The sequence below is a fragment of the Pholcus phalangioides genome, unplaced genomic scaffold (assembly GCF_987345545.1).
Source record: "Pholcus phalangioides strain wild (caught in Gottingen) unplaced genomic scaffold, Ppha-v1.0 ptg000013l_1, whole genome shotgun sequence".
Classification (NCBI taxonomy): domain Eukaryota; kingdom Metazoa; phylum Arthropoda; class Arachnida; order Araneae; family Pholcidae; genus Pholcus; species Pholcus phalangioides.
Window position 1 is genome coordinate 7,346,518 of NW_028301606.1, and position 24,795 is coordinate 7,371,312.

Sequence of the window (24,795 nt, forward strand, 5' to 3'; positions counted from 1 at the left end):
AATAAAGGAGTGACAAACCATTGTAAAGGCACATATACACGTCTGAAACGCATTGTTGGAAACCACGGTAACCAAAGTAAACGTTCCGAAAGTAATTGTTGAGGTTTCAAAACCATTGTTGCCCGACAGTTTTTCGCCCATTTCGGGCATTTGCCCAGCTCTGACGAACTTTTAAAGTAGCCTACGGTTCAATCCCGGACCTGTTTGGTATATGTGCAAAATCTGGCGACGATCGGTCTAAAACTGTAGATTTGTATAAAGAGCATACATACATACATACATACTTTCACATTTATATATAAGACTAGCTGATACCCGGCGACGTTGCCCGCCCCGTAAAAAATTTATATATGTATAGCTTAATAATTATATCTTAATGAAAAAAATTTCTGCATCAAGTAAAAAAAAAATTACTTTTATTTTTAAATATTTTAATTAAAATCTTCAGGCAATCGCTTGTGGATACACAATATTGTTTCTTTTTCCATCTGGTGTGTAGATGTACAAATTTTTGCTATTACCAACACGTGAACAGGTGACGAAAAGGTGTCCGTGTGAAAAACAGGGCTCAAGTAAGTTGATACCTGCCACTGCTAACGACTGCCCTTGCGCTTTGTTGATTGTCATGGCAAAAGCTAAACGAATCGGGAACTGTAATCACTTGAAAGTGAATGGCATTTCTTCGATGATAATTGGGATACGTGGAATGAAGACTTCTTCTTCTTTTTTCTCATCCAGTTAGAATCGTTGCTTCAATGATGCAATTGTGAAATTTCTTCACGCAGAGTCTGGTGCCATTGCAGAGTCTCGGTGTGTCCAAATTTCTTAAAAGCATTATTGGTGCTCCGACTTTGAGGGTCAAATTGTGTGGTGGCACACCCGGAATATCCAAAGGAGTTCAGAAATTCTGCAGGATTCAGAACTAAATGTCTGTGACGTGTCTGTGACAGTGTCAACCGATTTGTAAGATGTGGAGTCTCCTGGAATAATTTTTAGGATTTTTTCGTTGATCTTATTCCCACTGTCATTTTTCGGTGCCAGAATCGCTCTCAGAAAGCCACTCATGGTTTTGGTCATTTTGTTGAATGTTTGGGAAGACTTTGTCTGCAAGTTCTTGAACTGAGTTTATATATATAATAACTGGCAAAATCCATTTGGGAACGTTATCAGTCCAGTGCTTGGGTCTACGGGAATTCTTCCATTGCCAAGTTTGATCAACTGATGTGAAAATGATAGCAGTGCCGAGTTATTTTGCAGTTGAACTCGCATGTTGGTGGATAATGATAATTTTTTAGCTTCGTGCCAGAGTGTTAAGGCGACCACCGATAGACAGAACCTTCACTTCCAACCCATCTCACTAATGGCAGTAAATTGCAATGTAGCGATATGGCCAGAGTTGGTGTTTGGTGAAGTAGAGTGCCGATGATTTGAGGCAAGCATTGAGTTCATCAGCTGGCGTAGAACATTTTTATTCCCTGTTTTATCGTCGTAGTTGTTGTTCTCTGTTGTTAGTGACGTCAGATGTCCAGCTTCTGCAGCGAATATTATTCAAACTCCTTTTAAGTACTTTTTAAATTGAAACTATACCTCAACGATGGGTGGTTGGTGAGATAAAGGCCACATTGGCACTTACAGGACACCCTGTATACAGGAATACCCTGTATAAAGAAATAAACTGTTATAATGGCAGCATTAAGGATGTGACAAACTATTGTAAAGGCATATACACGTCTGAAATGCATCGTTGGGAACCACGGTAACCAAAGTAAACGTTCCGAAAGTGATTGTTGAGGACCCAAAACCATTGTTGCCCGACAGTTTTTTGCCCATTTCGGGAATTTGCCCAGCTCTGACGAACTTTTAAAGTATCCTACGGTTCAATCCCGGACCTGTTTGGTATATATGCAAAATCTGGCGACGATCGGTCTAAAACTGTAGATTTGTATAAAGAGCATACATACATACATACATACATACATACATACTTTCACATTTATATATAAGATAGGAACCCAGCTTTAGTATCTGGATGGGGCCCAACTCGGTTTGGTTATGTTACCAAAATTTGAATTTGCGTGGGGAAAAAAAAGTGCTTGAGATTTTAGAATTCTGTTTAAAAATTGTTGATGAATAATAGAATTTGGATCAATTTTATGGAACACAAAATGAAATGACAAAAATCAATGGAAGCATTAGCTTCGAAATCTCTCAACGCTGTAGTAAAACGCATTCCTACCGATCGATTAAACATAAGCAAAAATATGTTGCCTATATAATCGATTTTACACCGACATACATTTTTGGTACTTAACTCGATGCAAGAACGCAGAGAAAAGCTCTAACCTAAATTTCCCAGTACAAAACCATTCAACAATTTTTTTAGGAAATTTAATGCACATTTGTGAAATTAAATTGTTTTCCGATAAATATAAAAATTCTAATCAAAGAAACGTCACTTATGAAATAAAAATACGTCAGTAAATATATGCATCGACAGTGAACCCTCCAACAGGGTAGAGGTCCCAAATGGCCCTGGGATGAATCGTGTTATTATTTTTTGCTGTATTTTTTCACATTATAAGTTTACGATAGGGGCCCAGCTCCAAGATCCGGATGGGCCCCCAGTCTATTTGGTTTTGAAAGTAAACTCTGTATTTTAAAAAATATTATGCACGTAATATAAGTATGTTATCAAAATTTGAATGTGAAAAAAAAAATTGCTTGAGATTTTAGAATTTTATTTAAAAATTGTGAATTAATGATCGACTGAATTCGGATCAATATTTTTTTCTTCTCTTTCAAACCGAGCACAACTCCGATCTATCGCTATGGGCAATTTACTACCGATTGAGTTGTGATGAAAGTGCGAGTGTGTGTACGTAACAGTCTGAGTGCGTATCTAGTGTTGGGTCTGATTTTTCAGTGCTGCAATCTATATTTCAGAAGTTAAGTGAATGAAGGGTAATAATTGTATATTTGTACCGTTTATAGGCCTATTGCTCTCTGTAGCGAGACTTTTTAACGGGCAGATCGGCTCGAAGTTAGGAACACAGAGGATCAATATTATGGAACGCAACATGAAACTACAACCACCAGAAATATTAGCTTCGAAATCGCTTAACGCTGTAATAAAACGCATTTCTACCGATGGCAATAGAAAAGAAACAATATGTCGCCAATATAACTTGTAATATCGCTTTTACACTAATTCAATATTCGTGAATTAACAGAAAAGGCACATTCGACACACAATTTCAAAAAAAAAAAATTTTAACAATTGTTCATTCACAAATTCTCGTAAGAGACGTATTGCAACATATGAGGTTGCCATGCAACCAAAAAAATGCACACACACAGAAATATGACCAAAATTAGCCGTAATTGCGCATGTGTTTGCCATCTCGAAGGATCACGATACTATTGTTCGACTATTGCATGATTTTTGTTTTCTCTGGATAGTTTAGAGCATTTCTTACATTACACAGACAGACGGGAAATATATATATAGTCAATGATTTCTTATTTAAATAAGGTAAAAGTAAAAATACCGTGCTTATAATACTTTATTTTCCTCTTTTTATGTATTTTAAGTAGTAATTTCAGCGTCTAGCTTTCGTCGTCGGATCTTTCGAGGTTACTTATAGCACGACTTGAAGATAAATACATTTAAAATTTTATGTCTTCCTTTCACGGAGACTAGCGAAAATTCCTGCTTTTTCAATGTATTTCTTTGGTAAAAAGGTTTTTTTTGTCGGAATAACGTGAAGAGAATGAAAAAATAAAAATAGCGTCATTGTTTGGATGTATTATAAAAAGAAATGTTTTTTAAAAGAGATGTCAACATCTGTATGTAATATGTGTGTGTGTTTTTTGTTTCAAGGTTATTTCACAGTAAAACGATGGCATGATTGGTGTGTGTGTGTGTGTGTGTGTGTGTGTGTGTGTGTGTGTGTGTGTGTGTGTGTGTGTGTGTGTAGTCATGATTTCATCGTTGAGCAGCCATATAAATTTTTGTTCAAGCACTCATTACGAGAACTCATCCCAACTCATCTCGTAATTTTTCTTTCGGAACTAATTATGAGGAGAACTCATCAGAAGATAACAAAAACTCCCAAGAACTCATCTCGTTATCTTTTCCTTTTAGAACTGATCGGAAGCTCATAACAACTCATCGGAAACTCATAAGAACCTTATCAGAAACTCACAAGAACCTTATCAGAAACTCACAAGAACCTTATCAGAAACTCACAAGAACCTTATCAGAAACTCACAAGAACCTTATCAGAAACTCACAAGAACCTTATCAGAAACTCACAAGAACCTTATCAGAAACTCACAAGAACCTTATCAGAAACTCACAAGAACCTTATCAGAAACTCACAAGAACCTTATCAGAAACTCACAAGAACCTTATCAGAAACTCATAAGAACGCATCACTATAACTCCTGAAATCTCATCGGCAATTCCTAAAACCTCATCAGCAGTTTCTAAAACCTCATCATCAACTCCTGAAGCCTCTTCGGAACCTGACATTGAATCATCAGTATAACTCATAAGCACTTATCGGGATAAATCGCATCAGTAATTCCCCCTAAGCTAACCCCTCGCACAGCGAATAACTGGCGAACCGTTGATCCTAGAAGCATACTTCCAATTAGAAAAAGTATACAAATAATGTATAGACTACAGATAAAGTCATTCATGCTTCAAGAAGTTGTATATATAGTTACTAAAATACAAAAACTAACATTCTATACGGACACCTTGTCTTCAAAAAATTTAATTAGAAAGTTGTTACCCTGTCTTTATTGAGGCCGATAAAAAAAAATTAAACGTTCTTAAGTGTTAACGTGTCTTAATTGTTAAGTTAACGTTAACTTAAACGTTCTTTATTCACTGAGATATTTTTGAATTACAAAAAAAAGGAGAAAAGTTGACAAAAAAAAACAGCATTAAATGCGGGTAAAACGCATTGAATGGAGTCCGAAACCCTGCAAAAATACAAATCATTTTCGATCGATTTGAAAACATTTTCCATCACAACTTTACGTTTCAAAAGTGGCATTTTTTTCTATTAAAACTCAATTTCATCCAAAAAATTAAATATATTCCATTAAACAACTATATTTACGCTAGAATATTTCCAACACGATCGAAACTATAATTGAAATCTCAAATCGGATTTCTTTCAATTACTTCTCAATCAAGTATGAAAAAACATCACAAGAGCTCTTATTTAGAAATACCTCTAAAAATAGTTAAATTGGAAGAAGGGCATCGGGAACGTAATTTAAGGTAATAATAATAATAATATTCCCTTCATCTCTCCATATAAAAAGGTTAGTAGAACAAATACTGAATTACACAGTCCGAATTTCAAATTTCTCTCTTCGCCGTGTGTATATATATATTGTTACTTATTTATTTATTATATTAACTTTTTAAAAAGATTTTTTTTAGATCTGAAAAAGTTCTATTCAAATGCAGATCTCATTTTTAAAATGAAGAAAAAAAAAGTTCTGGCTAATTTTAACAAATTATATCATCTTTTTTTTTTTTGAATCTTTGAACATATTGTGTTGTTTGTATTCTGTTCTCACAACTTGTAACATGCATGTTGAAAACTAGGTCGACCTCTTTTTTGGCAAAAAAAATATTCATTTATTTTTCCTTCAACTCTGCGGTAAAATGCCTACTCAAGTTGACAAAATAACTTTTTCTTTCCGAGTTAGGTCATGGTTCTAAGACAATTTGTACTAACAAAGTACCCCATTGTGCCTCTCGAAAATGCTATTTTGCTTTTTTTTTTATGCATCATTTATTTATTTCTTTCTGTAGAGGTTATTCAAACATGAACGGCTAATAAACTTGAAAGCAGCCAGCACGCAAAGCCATAAATTAAGCCGATACGTTGTCCGATTAATTAAGTGATAAATACCAATGATATTGTCCTATTGTCCCAAAATGTTTTGTCAACCACACCCAGTAGCTGTGGTTTTTTATAAAGAAGAAAATGCTGTCCATTTCATATGTATATAAATTAGCTAGATCATTAGATAACTGGGATAATATAACGCAATTTTTCAACGAGATTAATAATAGTTACGAAATTTTTTCGGGTTGTAAGGCTAGTTATTATGTATTATTACATTAATTGATAATTTTCAAATTTTTCTCGCATAGGTTGAAGATATACAAGTTGTACAATGCCAAAAACTGTTCTGGGATTGCTCTGGAACTGGAACGAACTTGACTCGTTCAACGCAATACTTCGACTATAACGTCAAAGACAGCTGGCCAGGTCAATTCCCGAATGATGTTAATGAACCTCGCTTTCAACATTACGATCTCGAATGGAATGACATTTTTTTCTATCTTTTTCGCTTTTATGGAAAAGTTTTTCCAAAGAAATCATTAAAATTGAGCTTAACAAATTGATTAAATTTCAATTTTCCGTTGATAACTATAGCAATAAAAACGGGACACGTTTCATGATAATCGATCATTTTTCAGTTTTCATCCACTTTATATGATAACATCCTAAAAATTGTGGTTTTTTTTTTTTTTTTTGTCTTTTCAGTAATTATAGCAAGGGTTCTTAAACTTTTGCATTCCGCAGACCCTTGTGCCAATAAGACGAGGGCCGAGGACCTATTTGCAGTTACGACGAAGGCCAGGGATCCCTTTACCAATAAGACGAATGCCACGGACCCCTGTATTAACGAATAATATTCAAGACACAATAGTGTAAAAGAAAAGTTAATTTTATTCTCTTCCAGTTTCATTAATCCCTTGAAACCCCTCCAATAACCCCCAAGTGATCTGTGGACACCTCGTTAAGAAACACTGAACTATAGCAAGTCTACAAGAATTAGGAATGGACCCTCACTGACCTTGTCTTCCATTAGAGACTTATTCATCGAATTAAATTTTATTTCCCTATTCCCTCAATTTGGTGCGATTTTATAAATCTCTGAACACGTAAAATTTCAGCAGAACTAAAAAAAAACGACACCGACAAGAAATACACACTTTCTAGATTAAAAAAAAGTATTATATTTACATAGCCGTGTTTTGTACTGAAATGACACTTAAAGATTAAGTGCTTTCTAAAACAACAGGAAAATTCAGAAAAGAAATTTGTATGATGGATTTTTTTTACCATTTATTTTCCCATGCATATTCAAATATACAAGATGATTATAATTGAAGTTCCCGTACACTGAGTAGTTTTTCCTCAAAAAATTCTCATCCGAATAGAGCCAAATTTTCATTATATTTTAAGACCACGGTGAGAGAAATTTATGCAATAAAAAAAATAGTTCAATTTTTGACCACCAGGTGAAAAATTGGCACCTTTTTATCGCATTTCCTTCTTTTCAATGGTCTATATAGTGTATATACTAAGTTTCAATGGAATACGTCTACCAGAACAGGCGCTAAATAGGTCCGAGTAGTTTCAGTATACCGACACTGCTCAGACCAATGGAGCACCCGTAAGCATACTGACACTACGCCGACCTATCTAGCGGCCGTTCTGGGGGACAGAGCCGTCATTTCAACTTTTTCCAGGGGGGGCAAAGTACATGTACTCAGTGTATGTGTGTGTGTATATATATATATAATATATATTGGCATCCTATATATATATATATATATATATATACCATTTTTAGTGTATTTTCAAAAGCCAGGGGGCAACGCCCCCCCCCAAATGACGCGCCTGATGGAGGATGTATTCCATTGAAACTTGGTATATACACTACATCAGGCGTCTACAACCCGTTGTTCGCGAGCACCACGGCGCTCTCTGAAGCAACCAGAGTCGATGCTCGTGTCCGATTTCGTGCTCGCGAGCACTTGATCAACGTTTTAAGTAATCACCTTGTACAAATTGTTTTGAAGGATTGAAAACATCCTGATAAAATTTCATAAACCTGCCGTAAGGGTTCTCTTCTTTTGATGACGAGTACAGGCAGCGCTCGCGACTAGAAAAATGGCTAAAGACCTCTACGCTACAAGGCTCATGAAGGGGAAAAAGTAAAAATTCAATAAAAAAAAAGGGCCACTTCCTGACCTAATGGTCGAAAAATTGAATTATTGTTTCATTTATTTCATAAATCTCTCACCCATCAAGATATCCTAAAACTTTGGGCTGTATTCGGATAAGCAGTTTTTGAGGAAAAAAACTACCCAGAGTACGGGAACTTTAATTATAATCACCCTGTATATTTTGTACCAAATTCAAACTCATCAAATCAATTTTTTTCTTCTGCATTGAAATTGTTCAAATGAATTATTATCAAAAGCTGGTTTTACTGCAGAGAGAGATGATAAATTTAATAAACTCTTTTTTTTCCGCGTATTACCAGGGAATCACTACATTGTGGGACACGTAAGAGTAAGTATTTTACTCATTTATTTTTTTTTTTTGTCATAATACGTACGAACGGTATCATGAGAGTTCGCGCGGGGCCGACCTGCAGCCCCGAGCGATACCTCCATTGCATTGAAATGCGTGCGAGGAAACGCGAGTGGAATGGATATTGGACAAAACGTGTTCACATAAAGCATACGTACTACGTGCGCCTGCTGTTTGACTTCCTGCATGAGCAAGATCTTATTTCCAAGAGGGGAGAAGACATTCTTTTAATATTACTCTTTTTTTTATATTATTGTTGTTATTTATTCTGTGTAGACAGTCAAAAACTTGTGCACACGCCATGCCATGCTACTGGTTTCTCGTTAGAGAAGACAGGAAAAAAAAAAACTCGTGGCTTCATTAAGAGAGCAGCATACTGTGGAAACTGATCACTTTTTTTCACTTTTTGATGATTAATTTGTGATTCTTTGAATCGAGTGAAACCTCAATATAACGATATTCTGTGGAATAAGAGAAAATATCCTTGTAGAGGGATGATCGTTGTATCGAAAGGCAAGATTATCATCACGCGCCATCAAAGTTATGCTGCTGTTGGCATCTTTTTCTAAATCGGGGCACCACCGGAGAATGTGCTTTTGAGTAACAGTATTTACTCGCAGAAAAAAATTTTAATTGATTAGTTGATTAAAAAAAATTCAGTTACGTTAGTGCTCAAAAATTAAAATATGGAAGTTTTATGTGTCGCGAATTGTCATAAACGTTAATTAAGCACTGTTTGTGTTGAATTTTATGTGTTACATTTCGAGTATTTGGTTTTACAGCGCCCCCCATGAGTTTGAACTTTTTTTCAATTTATCGAAAAAAAACTCGAGGCCATTATAAGTATTTTAGTGCAAACCGCGCCTTTTATGTCAAATGATTGATTTGTTAATTATTTTTAAAATGTGTGTGTGGACTCTTCATCCACCCTGTATGAATATCTATGAATATTCAAAAAAATATATAACTACAGTGAAACCTCGATAAAACGATATTCTGAGTCTGTGGACCAAGAAAAAATGTCGTTGTAGAGAGATTATCGTTATATCGAGAATCAACACTATCATCACGTGCCATCAACTTTTTGCTGCTTTTGGTTCTAAATCGGAATTGTTAGTACCACCGAAAAATAAGCTTTTGACTATTAATTCACCGGAAATTTTTTTTAATTGATTAGTTGATTAACAAAATTCAGTTACAAGTATTGCCTCTGTAAAAAGGTTATCGTGGTTGATACACTTTGATGTATCACACACAAAGTAGTGATACCCAGAAACTTCATCAACACGGTGGTAACGAATACCGATGTTGTTAGACATCCTCGGGAGAAATATATGACGAGATTGAAAAATATATTCAAGGACATTTCGAGCGAAATATTAAAAAATATCGTTGTGGCTGTGTTTCAAAATGTCCTAAAAAATATCGTTACGGAGGATAGTAAAGTACATCGTTGTATCGGAAGAAGTTTAATACTAGACTATGGGCGATTCCAAACAAGATTTGAAAAAAAAATATGTCGTTGTAGAAAGGGACTGATCGTTATATCGAGCATCGTTGTAACGAGATTTCACTGTACATACTTAAGAGATTAAATTCCAGTTGGTACCTGGATGAAAGCAAAAGTACACATTTGACTCTCCTCCTTATTACGTAATCATGGCAATAATTTCACAAGAATGTAGGCTACTAGTTAATACGCTTATCGTAATTTATTATGGGTCAACTCAAATTTATTCTTTGTCTACGGTTGTATCCGAGGAGTCGTCCGACTTTATCTGGATCCACTAATGATAATGGTGAAAAATTGATGCAAATTTGGCTGAAAATAAGTTTTGATATCTAGCATGGCCTCATAATGTTAATCGTTAACTTTATGAAGACGTGCTAGATTTGAAAACTTAAAATTCATTGCATTAATAATGCAACAAGCCAAAACGCGCAAATGCGCTTTTACTTTTAGTGCAACGAAATCCAACTAAGTGTTGAAATGTGTGACTTTTTCTTTTAGCTCTGTATTTCCAACATCTATTTCGCTGTAGAACCCCAATCTTCTATCGTCTTTATAATGATGCCAATATTAATGTATATGTTACTGGAAATGTACAGAATCCGGTTTTCATGCATAATAACCGGTTATTATGCATAATCGCCAAGCATTTTAGTATAAGTTTGATAAATTTCTTCAAATGTAACCCCTTTTACCAGTGCATAGTACCAAAGCGTCGTTGGTAAATTTAATAAGTACTAAATAACTATCACTTTTACCGGCAGTTATGCATAATACCCAAGCGTCGTGTCGTTGGTAAACATGATAAATCGTACTACAGTATATGATACAATACATGTATGAACTATCACGTATAGTATATCATTATACCGGAGTACGATCTTAAAATTTGTTGTCCCTATATCGGGGTCGGACTGTATTCATCACATATGCTAGAATCATTTGGAATTTTTCTCATATTTATCGAATTCACCAATTACAATACAGTATTATGCATAATCGCCGATAAAGGCGGTAAATTTCAAGTAAGCTATTTATCAAATTTACCAACGACACTTGGTTATTATGCATAATCTCTGTTAAAAGTGATAATGTTTTCAATATTTATAAAACTTACCAACGACTGGTAAAAGTTTACGGTAACAGTGTGATAAATTTATCAAATTTACCAAGACGGTTGGCAAGTATGCATAATAATCAGTTATAGTTATAATGTGTAATAGCCGATTTATCACATTTACCGTAATATATACAACGCATGGTAGTAGAGATTTATAATTTCTGACAAATTTTTTAGGATAAAAACATTATATTGAGCTCTCACTATTGTGCTTCAACCTTAAATGTAATAACATTAGTAATTTTATGCTCACGCTTTCCAGCAGGATTTCTTTTGGGTTATTGCATTTGCCACGGTTATTTAGTTGAACCGAAAATCACCGAAAATCATACAGGCTGTCAAATTGTTTGCTTGCATCGCAGATATTTCTGCAACTGTTCATCGACTTCATACATACTTTCGTTACAAGTTTTCAAACGACGTGCAGTTGCTCAAACTGTCATGAATTTTCCAAGGGCTCGTATATATATACATAAAAAAAAACAGAGAATTTGGCGTTTTATGTAGACCTTGCGTGCAAAAACTTCCAGTTAGTGAAATGTAAATGCGGCTCTGAGAAATCATTCAGAAAAAAATTGCATACTGTATTTTTAAATGCAATATTAACCGGAGATATTTGACTTTGATATTTTTTTTTCCGCCAATGATTGAGGGTGCGGTTCGAAAATTGTGAAACGTAAATTAAATTTTAAAGTTTTGAAAATTCTGCAATTGTCAGAAAAAATGTAATTTTTATTTATTTGGAATAATATAATGAAATGGTCGAGTTCATTCTATTTGTGTACACAGTCCTTAAAAATGTCAACTTTTGAGCTAATGAAAACTCGCCAACACAGTGATAGGTTGCCAGAACATGGTAATTTTATATATTTAATATCTCTCGATGAATGTGCATTTAAAAATATGATATTTTTTGTAAATCATTTTGCTGAGCAGGATGTACATTTCAATAATTGGAAGTTTTAGCACGCGGGCACTGTATGAAAAGTTAATTTTTTTTTATATACGACCACTGAAACAAGTTTTTACACTTTAAGCAACTGAACGTCATTTGAAAATTTTTTGTAAATCAAAAGTATGTTTCTCCAAAGTCAAATGTTGCAGAGACATCTGCTGTGCGAATAATTTAGGACAGCCTGTGTATAGACAGTACAATATTATCAATGTTTGTGAAGACACGTTTCCCCCTTCATAAAACTTCATATCAACATAATTCAGAGAGAGAGAGAGTGGGGAAAAGAAAAGAATTAATAATACGATCATTTCATTATTCAGGGTGATTATAATAAAAGTTCCCGTACTCTGAGTAGCCGAAAACAGCCAGAATTTTAGGATATCTTAATAAGACCATGGGAAAGAAATTTATTTATTAATAAAAGAATAGTTCAATTTTTGACCACCAGAGAGAGAGGTGAAACGTTGGAGATTTTTACTGCATTTCCTTCTTTTCCATGGTCCATATAGCGAATATACCGAGTTTCAATGGCATACGTGGCCTGCATAGGTCTGTATAGCTTCCGTATACTGACACTGCTCAGACCAATGTAGCACCCGTCAGAATACTGAGATTACTCCGATCTATGTAGCGCCCGTTCTGGAGGACGTATTCTATTGAAACTTGATATATATGCTATGTGGTCCATGGGAAAAAAAGGAAAATTCAATTATAAAGCGACGTTTTTCCCTTCGGTGGTTGAAAAGTGAACAATTTGTTGTTATTTCATAAATCGCTCGCCCATTCAGATATCCTAAAAATCTGACTGTATTCGGATGAGCAGTTTTTGAGGAAAAACTGCACAGAGTACACGGGAACTTTATCACCCTGTATTTGAAGGTTCTCTCTTTCACTGGAATTTTCTACAGGTTATCCAGAATAAAATCTTGACGAGAGGAAAAACGCTGTCTAAACAAATAAGGAAATATTAAATCGACGAATAATTATGAATGATACGACGCCATAATCCCGAATATCATGACGTTTGAGTTTGAGCCATCAATAATGGCTGTCCTAATAAGATTCGATCCGGTCAGAAAATATCTATATAAATATATTTTTATAAACATTTCTTACATGAAACAAGCAGCTGAGTTCGAACACATGAACACCAGTTTACCAGTTGTGTAAATGTAGATAAAGTTTATGAGGGGGTGTAAGTGAGATCAAATCGAAATAATACGAGTTGAATCCTAAGCACTATGGAAGTTAAGTACTATATTAACATTACATGGTAAAGTTTATGGCAAAGTGACGTACATAACAGTATATGAAAACGTATGTAGAAAAAACTATGTGTCGATCGTCTTGTGTGTGGGAAAACATTTTAAATATGCACTAATCGTTACCGTTACGGATAAAACTAGGTTATTTTAAAGGCAAAGATCACGATGTTTCTGAAACGGCGCAATTTGTGTAAAATGCGAAGATTGCTAAGGTTGAAATGTACCGTGACTGAACAAATGGCACTAATTAACAATAACACTAGCGGAAACAGCGGCGTACCCTGTGCCATAAACATTACGGGAGTATGCCGGCTGAAGTCGACCGACTCACACTATTGTTTGGCAACCCCGACTGTTCAAATCAATACTGGAGGCTCCTCGTGTCTGAATCGGCAGTGCGGTTGTGTGTGAAACTGCAAAGCTCATAAATGCTCACTGTACACTGCACACATGCGTTAAAAAAAAAGCTTGTGTTGGAGATATAATTTATATAATATAATATAATAATGTTGGAGACCCTTCGGACGAAATTTTCTTCTCGTGGCCCTCCTCGTTTCATCCAGTGGCCCTCTACCCTCATCCAAGATCGAGATCCTTTGTATTTATCAAATAGGATTTAATCAAAACTAAATTTTTTGAACAAAAAGTTTATAAATAAAGTCGATCTTTGGGACCCTTGGCCATGAGGCAGGGATCCAGAAGATAGGTGATCATCCCTTCCAAGAGCCGAATCATATGGCAAAAATAAGTCTGTGTTAAATATGGACTGAACCTGCACAATAAATCGAACTTCCCGACACATCATTCTGTGGGTCCGCACTTATCTCTGGGCTCAATGATCTTCCTTTTTGTGAGGGTTTTTTGCATGGCCTTCTCAACAACATGGGTTCCTGGGCAAAGTGATGTCCTGGGGCCTCATTCTTAGCTGGAAGTAACAGATTACATATTCACATACTTTACACTCGAAAATCATAGTACCAGATCTAGTCATTAAGGCTCTATGGATATGACGATCCGGACTATGAGCACGTGAGTTAAGATGGTCCAGGTTCCATTTCCAGGTTTTCGGATTCTGAAAAAGTAGTCACATTTTCCCCTACCATATTTCACTGGAAAGCTTATTTCTTCACAATTCTCTGTGCCTCCCACTACTTGTTGTGGCTCCCCGTCATCTGATTTTCACCCCCCCCCCCCTTGAATACCCCAGGGGCCGTATAGCCCCATGTTGAGAACCACTGAGCTAGAGAATGTTTCATTCCCATTTCGAATTGATCAGCGGTGCAATCACGCATTATGACCTCGTGTGTCATCGTTTATGGAGCAGTTAGAGGGTGAATTCAGTGCCTCCTCTGATCCGATTGCTAGGGCACCGGACCCATCTGATTTCCCCTATAGTTGCGGCCCTGGGAAGTCATTCATATCTTTTGTTTATCTGTGGAAATATCATACCGACACAGGATACACTATTTTAAAAACTTTTATTAATTTTGGAATTCAATTTTCAAGTGTACTTGTGGACCATCATCTTCACGGTTGGTGAACACTGACATAACCCATGAAAGCTGGTGGTCTTCAGAGGGGCACATGGTATCTCATATGACCAGAAATATCACAGAAACCCCTTATCAAATGCACGCCTGGTGCCAAAATATTTGTGGGGTACCTTCACGCGACGAATAATTTTCGTTAAACTCGCTACATTATTCAGAACATTCACAAAGGTTTCAGTTGGAGGATAGCCACCTTGTTTTATTGTTACAAAAAAAAAGTCATTTTCTATTACAGTAATTTCATTTCCCGAGCCCCTCAAAATGCAAGGCCCGGAACGGCCACGCCTGTCACGCAATTCTATAGGTCAGTGTTTCTCAACCTCTCTAAAAACGCGGACCAGTAAAGTGTCTGGAAACGCTTTAACGGACCACTTGTATCCTGTATCACGGGACATTCCTGTGATTTTCGTTTTCCCGATTTTTTTTTTTTTTACACATTTGTTCCGTTTTTTCAATGATATTTATTTGTGATATTTACTAAAGTCGTAAATACACACACACATAACGTTTTCATAATATAAACTATATTACGATAATTATGGCGGCAAAAATTATAAATAATATTCATCTCTCACATATTTGTCAGGTTTAACGTTTTGTCCTAAATTTTTTCTTGGAATTTTACTTATGATCGGTGATTGTGCCTACTTCTGGCAATGTTTCTGATGAAAATTGGCGATGTCCCGTATTTTACGGATTATTATTATTTAAGATCCCAATTTACCGAATTTTATTTTTCTCAATGAAATATGGTCACCATATCATTTGAATATTTTTTTCCCGTGAAATAAATTTTTGTTTACTTCGATTTGTAGCAGCCCTTCATTTTCACACCTTCAGCAATTTTAGCAGTAATTAGCAAATTGCATTCAAAGCAATGAATTGCAATTTTTGGCAAAAATTTAGTGATATCCCATAGTAAGGATCGCAATTTCCTGCATTCTCCTCAATATGATGCAGGGTAAATTCTGAAAGTATAATTTTATTTAAACCAAATACCAAATGGGTATCACGACGGGTGAATAATTTCATCAAGTCTGCCTTCGCGGACCACCTCTGGTCCGCGTATAATAAGTTGAGAAACGCTGCTATAGGTGGATTCTGAAAGGGTCGAAGTCTCTAAAGACCTTCACAATTTGCCATCTATTGCGAACCCCGCTTGGCATTGTAGTAAAGCATGACTCGGTGGGTCCCTACTTGAGTTTTATTTTTTGTTTTTTGTCCGATTATCTTATCATCAGATGAATTCCAAGAAATGGAATATTTAAATAAATTTGATGAATACGTTATAATTAATTAAAATTAAAATTATTTATTAACCGTCTAAACTAGTGAAGGGCAAACTACGGCCCACCAAGGGGTTCCATCAGGCCCGCCAAACGTGTTCTGGTAGAAAAGTATCAATGCACACAACACAATAAATATCTAGGCTGACCATACTTCCTTCATAAAAAATACGAGAAACAGAAAATCGGTATCTACATGGGATATCACAAATTATCGTCAAAAAATTGTCAAATGCAAGTAAAGTTGTCAAAGGCAAGGCTAAAATTTCTGAAATATCGCCAATGGCGGGAAGTAGAACTTCCACAAGACGAAACGGGCAAGAATTTATTTCACCAAACAAAACGAATCTACGACAATTCAGCGCAGTGCTTGTGTTTTGTAAATAACAAATCCCTACCCACTTTTTTTCCAGAGTTAGGAATTTCAAAATTCTTTGAAATGGTTTTGAAAATAAGATGTGGTTATAGAATTTTCTGACATAAATTTATGTCGTCGTCATAAAAAATGTATCGAAGCGTTAACGAAGGATACTATCTACAGAGACAATGAAGAAGATTTGCATGATATTGTAAATTGTTTCGAAGACACCTGAATCGGAAGGCAAACATGAGGAAATCGTAGGAGAGATCCAAAATTTGCTATATAGAATTATGGAATCAGTTCGACGCCACTACTGACGGCTTTGCAAAAACCAATAATGATATTGACGGCTGGAATAATTCGTTCAGTAGCACTATTGAAGTCCGTCATCCCAGTATTTGGAAATTCATAATAACGGCTCTGGAGAAAGAGGAGAAGCGAACAGAAATTAAATTAGAGCACTACATCTTCTCCGTCAGTTCCAAGTCTGGAAAAAATTGGAAGGAAATCGTTATTTACAAAACACAATCACTGCGCTTAATCGTCGGCACTGGATTGTCACTGCGCTGAACTGAAGTGACACCAAACAAAACGTGTACATCTAATAAATATGTGAGATGAATGCGTTTATATGCGATGGCAATTATGACCAAGTCATGAAAAAAAAAGAAAAAACTTTATTCTTGATTTCAAAAGTTCAAGTAAGCCTCATTGAAAATAAGAGAGAAAACAGAAATTTAAAAAAAATTAAAATGTCCGAAATTACGAAAATGTCCAGTAAAATACGGGTCATATGGTCACACTATACTCGGCTATACTATATCTGGCCCGCGATGGACAGAAATACCGCATATCTGGCCCGGACTGGAAAGTTGACACACCACTGGTCCAAACCCGAACACGGAAAGATAACATAAAACGTGTGACGTTAGTGGTTCTCAGATCTAGTCAATTCAGTGGATTCCTATTAAAATTCTTTGAAGGGAGGAAGTCAATTGTTATCGAGGGATGAAACTGAGAAACAATGAATCGCACAAATGATATCCATACTACGAAATTCAAAAAACTAGCCGCTGACATGATTATTTTTTTCTAATTTAAAGTTATAATAGATGTGGCAGTACCAGGATTTTCAAGAATTTTAAGTGTTTGTGAGTCCGGATTAATTTCTTCAATCTAAAGTTCAGTGTTTCCCAATGTGGCGGGCAATATTATCTCCCGCCCGGGCGACATTAGAAAGGTCCAGGGAGTGGTAGAAGCTCAGAGTGTTTAGTATAGGATCCTATGGGAGAAAAATTCTCTGAAGAAGGGGGCGATGGAACACAAGGTTTGGGAAACTATAATCTAGTTAGAAGGGATTCTTAACCTTTTCCGTTCCCCAGTTTCGTATTTACAGGAGGGGGCTTGTCGGGCTATAGCCCAGGGTGACAAGTTCAGGAGGTCGGCAAGTTTGAGGAATGAGTGGCCAAAAAAAAATTGTAGAACCGGAGTAGGGTGGCAAAATTTGTACAGCACACCATAAATCCGCCTTTGCCTACATAGAGAGAGGGGACTAGGTCAATGAGTGACCGAAAGAGTGATCTGGAGCGTGTGCAAGAATGTGAAGACAAATACAGTGTGCAAGAATGTGAAGACCAATACAGTGTGCAAGAATGTGAAGACCAATACAGTGTGCAAGAATGTGAAGACCAATACAGTGTGCAAGAATGTGAGTGACCAATACAGTGTGCACACAAGAATGTGAGTGACCAATACATGATGGAATTATTTCTTGCATTTATTCTGAATTTTCATCAATTTCTGGAATTATTTCTTGCAATTATTCTGAATTTTCATCAATTTCTGGAATTATTTCTTGCATTTATTCTGAATTTTCATCAATTTCTGGAACTACAGGTATTTCCTGCATTTATCCTGACTGTTAATGATTTTTCATTTTCTGAATTTCCGATTCCCCTCTCCCACAGAATATATAAAACTCAGATCTAGGGGGAGAGGGGGTCTCGAACTTATCAGGACGCTTCTGGCCCCGCTATTATTTTCGCACCGGGCCACACGTCTGGTAAGAGCGCCCCTGGTCGTATTGAACGAACCACATGTCTGGTCCCCCTTGAAACTCGTTACCGACGGATTCGACTGCGATGAAAAACCCGCCGTATTTCTCCTGTCCATCCATTTATTTCATCGCCAAAGAATTCTACTTCTTTCTTGAAGATGATTCATTCACGGTGAAGAAAAAATAAAAAGAACAGAAAAAGATAAACGAACGAATAATGAGATCCGTTTTTCAAACGATGATAAAAGTTCCGCCCGGACGGATTTTCTCCCCGGTTTTATTCATTCCTCCCACGGATTGCGATGATGTTTCGCAAGCATCTAACTCAGACGCATCGAATGAGATGATGGCGGTGACCTGGTTCGCCATTCGAGCTGCTGCTTGTCTTGTCATACAAATATGTGTTTCTCAAACCACATTCGTATTTGCATTTCAATCTTCTTTTTCAATCAGACATACGTAAAAAAATATGGGCAAATAGGTATTGCGGAAAGATTTCAATCGGGTGGGGAGGGACTACAGGATATAATAAATTTTTAGTGAAATTATTTTTGAGGTTGAAATTTAGTATGACTGTGTTGAAAACTCCATGACAAAAATTTTGCCTTTTTTTTTTAAAATTCGCGTGATTATGAATATATAGGGTGTCTCGTGAGTGCTAATGCGCACTTTATGGAAGTATGATTCCAGTTTAATAAATGCTCAAAAGGCGTTCAAAAATTACCCTGTACCAGTTTTGAAATTGAAAATACAGTGTGTCACAAAATAAAAAAAACATCTAAATTTTTATATGGTTCCCCCCGTCCTCTAACTTTTCTCCGATTTTTCAATTCGAATATTTCAGCGTATATTGCAGTTAAAAGCGTAGGATCTCTTTTGTTGGACTCGGAAAAGACAGGGCAACACTCTCTAATTGGAAGTTAAAGGACGGCAGACCATATAAAATTTTACTTTTTTATTTTTATTTTGGGACACACTGTATTTTTACTCTCAAAACTGGTACAAGGTAATTTTTGAACCCATTAATGTCACGCACTTTTTCCTCCTTTCCGGTGGTGCCAGGTGTAATTTCATGCATACCCAATTTTGTAAGCAATGTACATTTCTTCCCAGCAGCCCTTGCTTTTAACTGTACGCGTGTATTTTTCGATACGATACTTTGATTTTTCCCACCTTCTTGACTCTTCCTGCCCCTATCATACTTTTTTACCCCGGCGGTGACCTATCGGTTAGAAATTCTTCGGAATATGGACTGGGTCGCCGTTTCGGTTAGTAAGTAAGTAAGGTTCCCAGGCGTGATGTGAGCCAGTCTCCCCATAAAAAGTCCCGTCACAGAGAGCAACACGGGGTAAAATCTTCAATCATTACACTTCACTCATACTAATAAAAATTGATGTCAGACGGCCGCACTACAAGAACTACACAGTACGAACTCCTCGTTAGATTCACAACACGTACACGCACATTCTGGCATGTACCAAATCGTTAGAAAATTAGGAATGTGTACGAGGTGCATGTGCGGTGGTTAAAAATATCAGGAACCGCTGTTCTACTCAACATGCGAATGCTTCTCACCATTACATACGTACTACTGTTTTTTTCTTCTTCTTTTTTTTTAATTATGCATGTTCAGTATTTATCACAGATTATGGTATGATTTTTATTGAAAACTTCAGGCTAATATTCCAATAGCAACTCGTCCTTTCCGTTGATATAGACCCGACTCATTTCGGAGGCTTTTATTATGCATTTAAGGCCACGTTTCTCAACCTAAGGTATGTTCCGCGGACCAAAGGTGGTCCGCATTTTAACCCCTCGGGGTAAAAGGCTTATATCCCTCATCGAACAGGGCCTGGGCCGCGACTGGTCTTACAGTGGTGGTCCGCGACGATGGCATAGGAGTGGTCCTCAGGCAGACTTAATAATTTAATTGTAACTGAATGAAAAATTACTAAGCCGTTGTAATTGATATTACTAATAACGGTATGGATTCAAATAAAAATTACTTAACACCTATATACTTAGGTTCACCATACATCATCGAGGAAAATGCTATCCTAAATACGGGGTATCACTAAATTTTGCCAAAAAAAATTCAATTTATTGCCTTAAATAATGTCTTATGCAATTCGGTAATTACTAATTGCCGAAGGGTGGGGGAAAATAAAGGACTGCTACAAATCGCAATAAAAGAAATATATTTCACGAAAAATATATTCAAATGATCAGATGACCATATTTCATTGAGAAAAATACGGTAAGCTGGAATTTTAAGTAGGTTAAAATACGTTACACCGCCAATTGTGATCAAATACGTTGCCAGAAGTAGATACAATCACCATTTGTTATTAGAATTTCTGAAAAATTGTGAAAAATATTGAACCATATCTGAGATAAATATTTATATTTTTTGCCTTATATAATACAGTTAATAATTATATAATGTAACATAATTTATAAGTATTATGAAAGCACTTTGAATTCACGATTTTAGTAAATAATAAAAATCCAAATAAACCTGAAAAGCGAAAGAAAAGTATGAAAAAAAATCGGAACGACCGAAATTACAGGAATGTCCCGTAATACGGGACACAAGCGGTCCGTCAATTTGTTTCAGACATTTTATTGGTCCTTTGAAAGGTTGAAAAACGTTGATTTAAGGGGTATCCAAAATCCGACTACTGTTTAGGACGTCATTTTAGATTAAAATATAGATATTTTTTGTCTAATTTTCATTTTTCATGAAACCCGCTATTCTTTGTGATTCCAAAACAGGCCTTGTTTTTTAAACGACGCTTAGAACCGAAGTTACGTCCACTTCATAATTGCGTTTTCACATACAATTGAAAAATTATTCAGTCGTTGTAACGAATATTTGTCATATCCAAATGGGTACAAATAAAAATTGTACCTTCATACTAGTAAGTCCAACATATCGCATCAAGGAAAATGCGTGAAATTGAGTTTCCAGATACGGGATATCGCTAATTGTAACCAAAACAATGCAATTTACGATGAATTTGCTAATTACTGCTAAAATGAGTGAAGGGCGGGGTAAATAAAGGGCTGCTACAAGTCGCAGTAAACAGAAGTATTGTATTTGACGGGAAAATATTCGACAAAAAAAATTCAAATGACTAAATGACCACATTTCATTAAGATAACAGGAACTGGGATCGTAAATACGGAAAAATACGTGGTCAGTCAGCAAAATCTCCAATTGTGGTAAAAATCATTGAAAAATTGGGGGGGGGGGGGGGGGAGGAAGTCGAACCTCTGACAAATACGTGAGTTGAATATTTACAGCCATAAGTTATGACCAATAATTACCATAATAAGTCATGAAAACGCTGTTTATTCATTATTTTAACATTACAAATTCAGATAGGCATCGGTGAAAAAACGGGACAAATGTATAAGAAAATTCGGAACAACTAAACATACAGGAATGTCTTGTAATACGGGACAAAAGTGGTCCGTGGAATTGTTTCAGGCATTTTTTACTGGTCCTCACTTTCCATATTTCACGTGGCTCCAGCCAGGAAAACCTGGGTATCGATTTTACATTTCGTACTAGAAAATAGATAAACTTTGACCTCTCTGAAAGTCTTGCCCTGAGGACACCACAGAGCTAACTTATGAAGCCTAAAGCTTTGTTAGACATCTAGGCCTTATGGTACATCCACGTTGTGGGTTGCCCTTCCCCCCCCCCCCTCTGAAGACGGTTCCCACGTGACTCTGTACGGTCCTACACATTTCATTTCCTCGGTGAGAGTTTTTATTTAAATTTTTCTCATTTTGATATTTCACACTCTTAGTATTTTTGCATTTTCATACGTAATACGAAACGTACTTCCCTCTCTAGCTGTATGAGTGTGAATATTTTAGCTACAGGTAAACAAAACCTTACTGGACAAAATTGATCATAAAGGACAGAAGAAGCGAAATGGAAAAACATGTCCACTTACCGAGCATGAGGAAAGGAGCAGCCAAGTTGATGCCAATGAATTCCAGATTGAAATACATGATAAGACCGAAAGCCGCAGCGACACCCATTATGGATGACACGCACCCTATCACACCGAGCCAAGGTTTGCTGGACACCCAGTCGGCCATCATACACGTGGCCACCGAGAAGGACAACATTATGGCGAGGGTGACACTTATGAAAGGGAGAATGCTTTGAGTATTCCTCTGCAACTCTTTGGTCAGGGTGTTGGAGACGTACATGGCAAGGTCGATGTGCTCGAAGTCCAGACTGTCTATCGTTTCCAAGAAGGTCGCCTCCCATAACTTAGCCAGCTGTTCCATCCTCGGCGTGTCCCAGTCCAAGTAATACATGAGGTTGATCGCCCTGCAGTTGGTGATCACGTCGTTCTCGTCGGTGTCGACCCCGCCGAAAGCCCCACCGAGGAAATACAGTTTGCCATCGACGACCATCAACGGGTAGGTCATGTTCGCAGCCGGATTCCGCCCCATCTCGTATATTATCCTCTTCAGCTCCATGACTTCGTTCGTGAAACAGATCCCCGTCTCTCTCCTGGCGCAAAGATCCTCGTATTTCCAGACCCGGTCCTCGTAGTAGATCGTAAGGTTCTGGACTATCATGTTCAGCTCGTCGATCTCGTTGAATATTTCAGGTCTCAAGATGGATCCGTCATCCCTGGGCACGGCTATCACTCGACCGAAGTGTCCCGGCCTGGTTATCCTGCCGAGATCGAAGTTTTTCGATGAATTCATCGGAAACAAAGACTCGACGATCTTCCTCTCCGTTTTCGATCTTCCATTAGTCGGGGTGAAAAGGTACTCGGGATCGTCCTCGTATCTTATCCTCTGGAGGCCGGATCCGAGCAAAGCTGCCACCAGGATCGGCACTATGACGAAGTAGCCGGGTGTCCTGGCTATCTGCCGGCCGAGTGACCTGAAGGTACTCGATACGACACGGTCGACGCAGTCACAGCGACCCATGGTTTTTTATTACTACTCCAACCGGCGACGACTTGAAATGACAAAATCCACCACACTGATAGTATCTCCGGAAACAGGCGAAGTTAAGTACTGAGGCAATACTGCATTTTCCCAAAAAAAAAAAAAAAAAACGTTGGATACGTTTATACTCGGAAATGGTGGCACATTTTCGATTCCGATATCCGTTCGCAGTATATATCTCTTTCGATTATCACGTTCCAGGTAAATTCATCAGCGGAGGAGAAGTCAAAAATATCATACTGAAGAAAAACGACAGTACATTTGCATACTAGACTATCCTACGTCATAGTCGATATTTCTCCATAGATGTTCAAAAACACTTCAACAGAAAACCGGATGCTGTTTAATTGAAGATAATCTCGAAGCTTTTTACCCAGTTTCTTCTCCAACTAGAATATGAAAAAAAAGAACCAGACTCACAACCTCAATCTCGTTCAGGAAACGGAGCAGCAGCAACAACGTCGACAGTCGAATTTCTTTTCAAAACAACAACTTAGACGGCCACGACTGTGATTATTCTGTTCAATGAAACTATTGACGATCTTCGAAAATCCGGCAATAAATATTCCTTCAGGAGAACTTTCAGCACGCGTTGGGAAAAGCAAAGCAACTCCAGAGATCGAATAAGAACTCGAAGATCACTGAGGGTAAAGTAATAACAACACGGTATTGCCGTTCTCTCTCTCTCTCTTTTTTCCCCCTATCTCTTAAGAGATAAAAAAAATAAAATAAAATGAAAGAAGCAGCTTTTTCGTGTCGGTGCCGCGGGAACTAGGAGCAAACAAAAACTGCCACTGAATGAAACGGTGACCGTTATCAAGGAAACAACAAAATTAACCACGCACCTGCCGGGCAACGTCACCGTCGATGTGGGCGGTGTTAACCTGTACTGGCGACCAATGAGATCTCGTTATCGGGGATGTGACGTCATATACCCTCTGAGTTTCTTTTTCACTCGCGTCACTTTCTTGGTTATTATATCGTGCTTTTTTTTGCGCGTAACGTGCGATATTGTTGGACACGCGCTCGTGATACCAATTGTGTGTGTGTGTGTGATGGACCTTTTGTCTCTTTACCTTTCAATTTACGAACGCTGTCAAAAGTTTCGGACAGCTCAAAAACAACTTATTACAGACAATACACTTATCAAGCCGCACGCAATAAATCATGCAACAATTGCAGTGGACAACCCTATATATCGATTACAAAATTTTGCATGTGTGTTACCTAAAGGTGAAGCAATGAAACGGACAAAGGGAACTAATTAGTCATGAATTAAT

At 37.0% G+C, this 24,795-nt stretch overlaps 1 protein-coding gene across 1 annotated transcript in view; it reads right to left on the reverse strand.

Moving 5' to 3' along the window:
- The window catches only part of LOC149078523 (patched domain-containing protein 3-like), a 63,528-nt gene extending 39,214 nt beyond the window's left edge, over positions 1–24,314 (reverse strand). The window contains exon 1 of the mRNA XM_089240634.1: positions 22,495–24,314. Within this exon, the coding sequence (XP_089096760.1) occupies positions 22,495–23,494 (1,000 nt within the window). The 5' untranslated portion in view covers positions 23,495–24,314. The remainder of the gene's footprint in view (positions 1–22,494) is intronic.
- Positions 24,315–24,795: the final 481 nt, after the last annotated feature.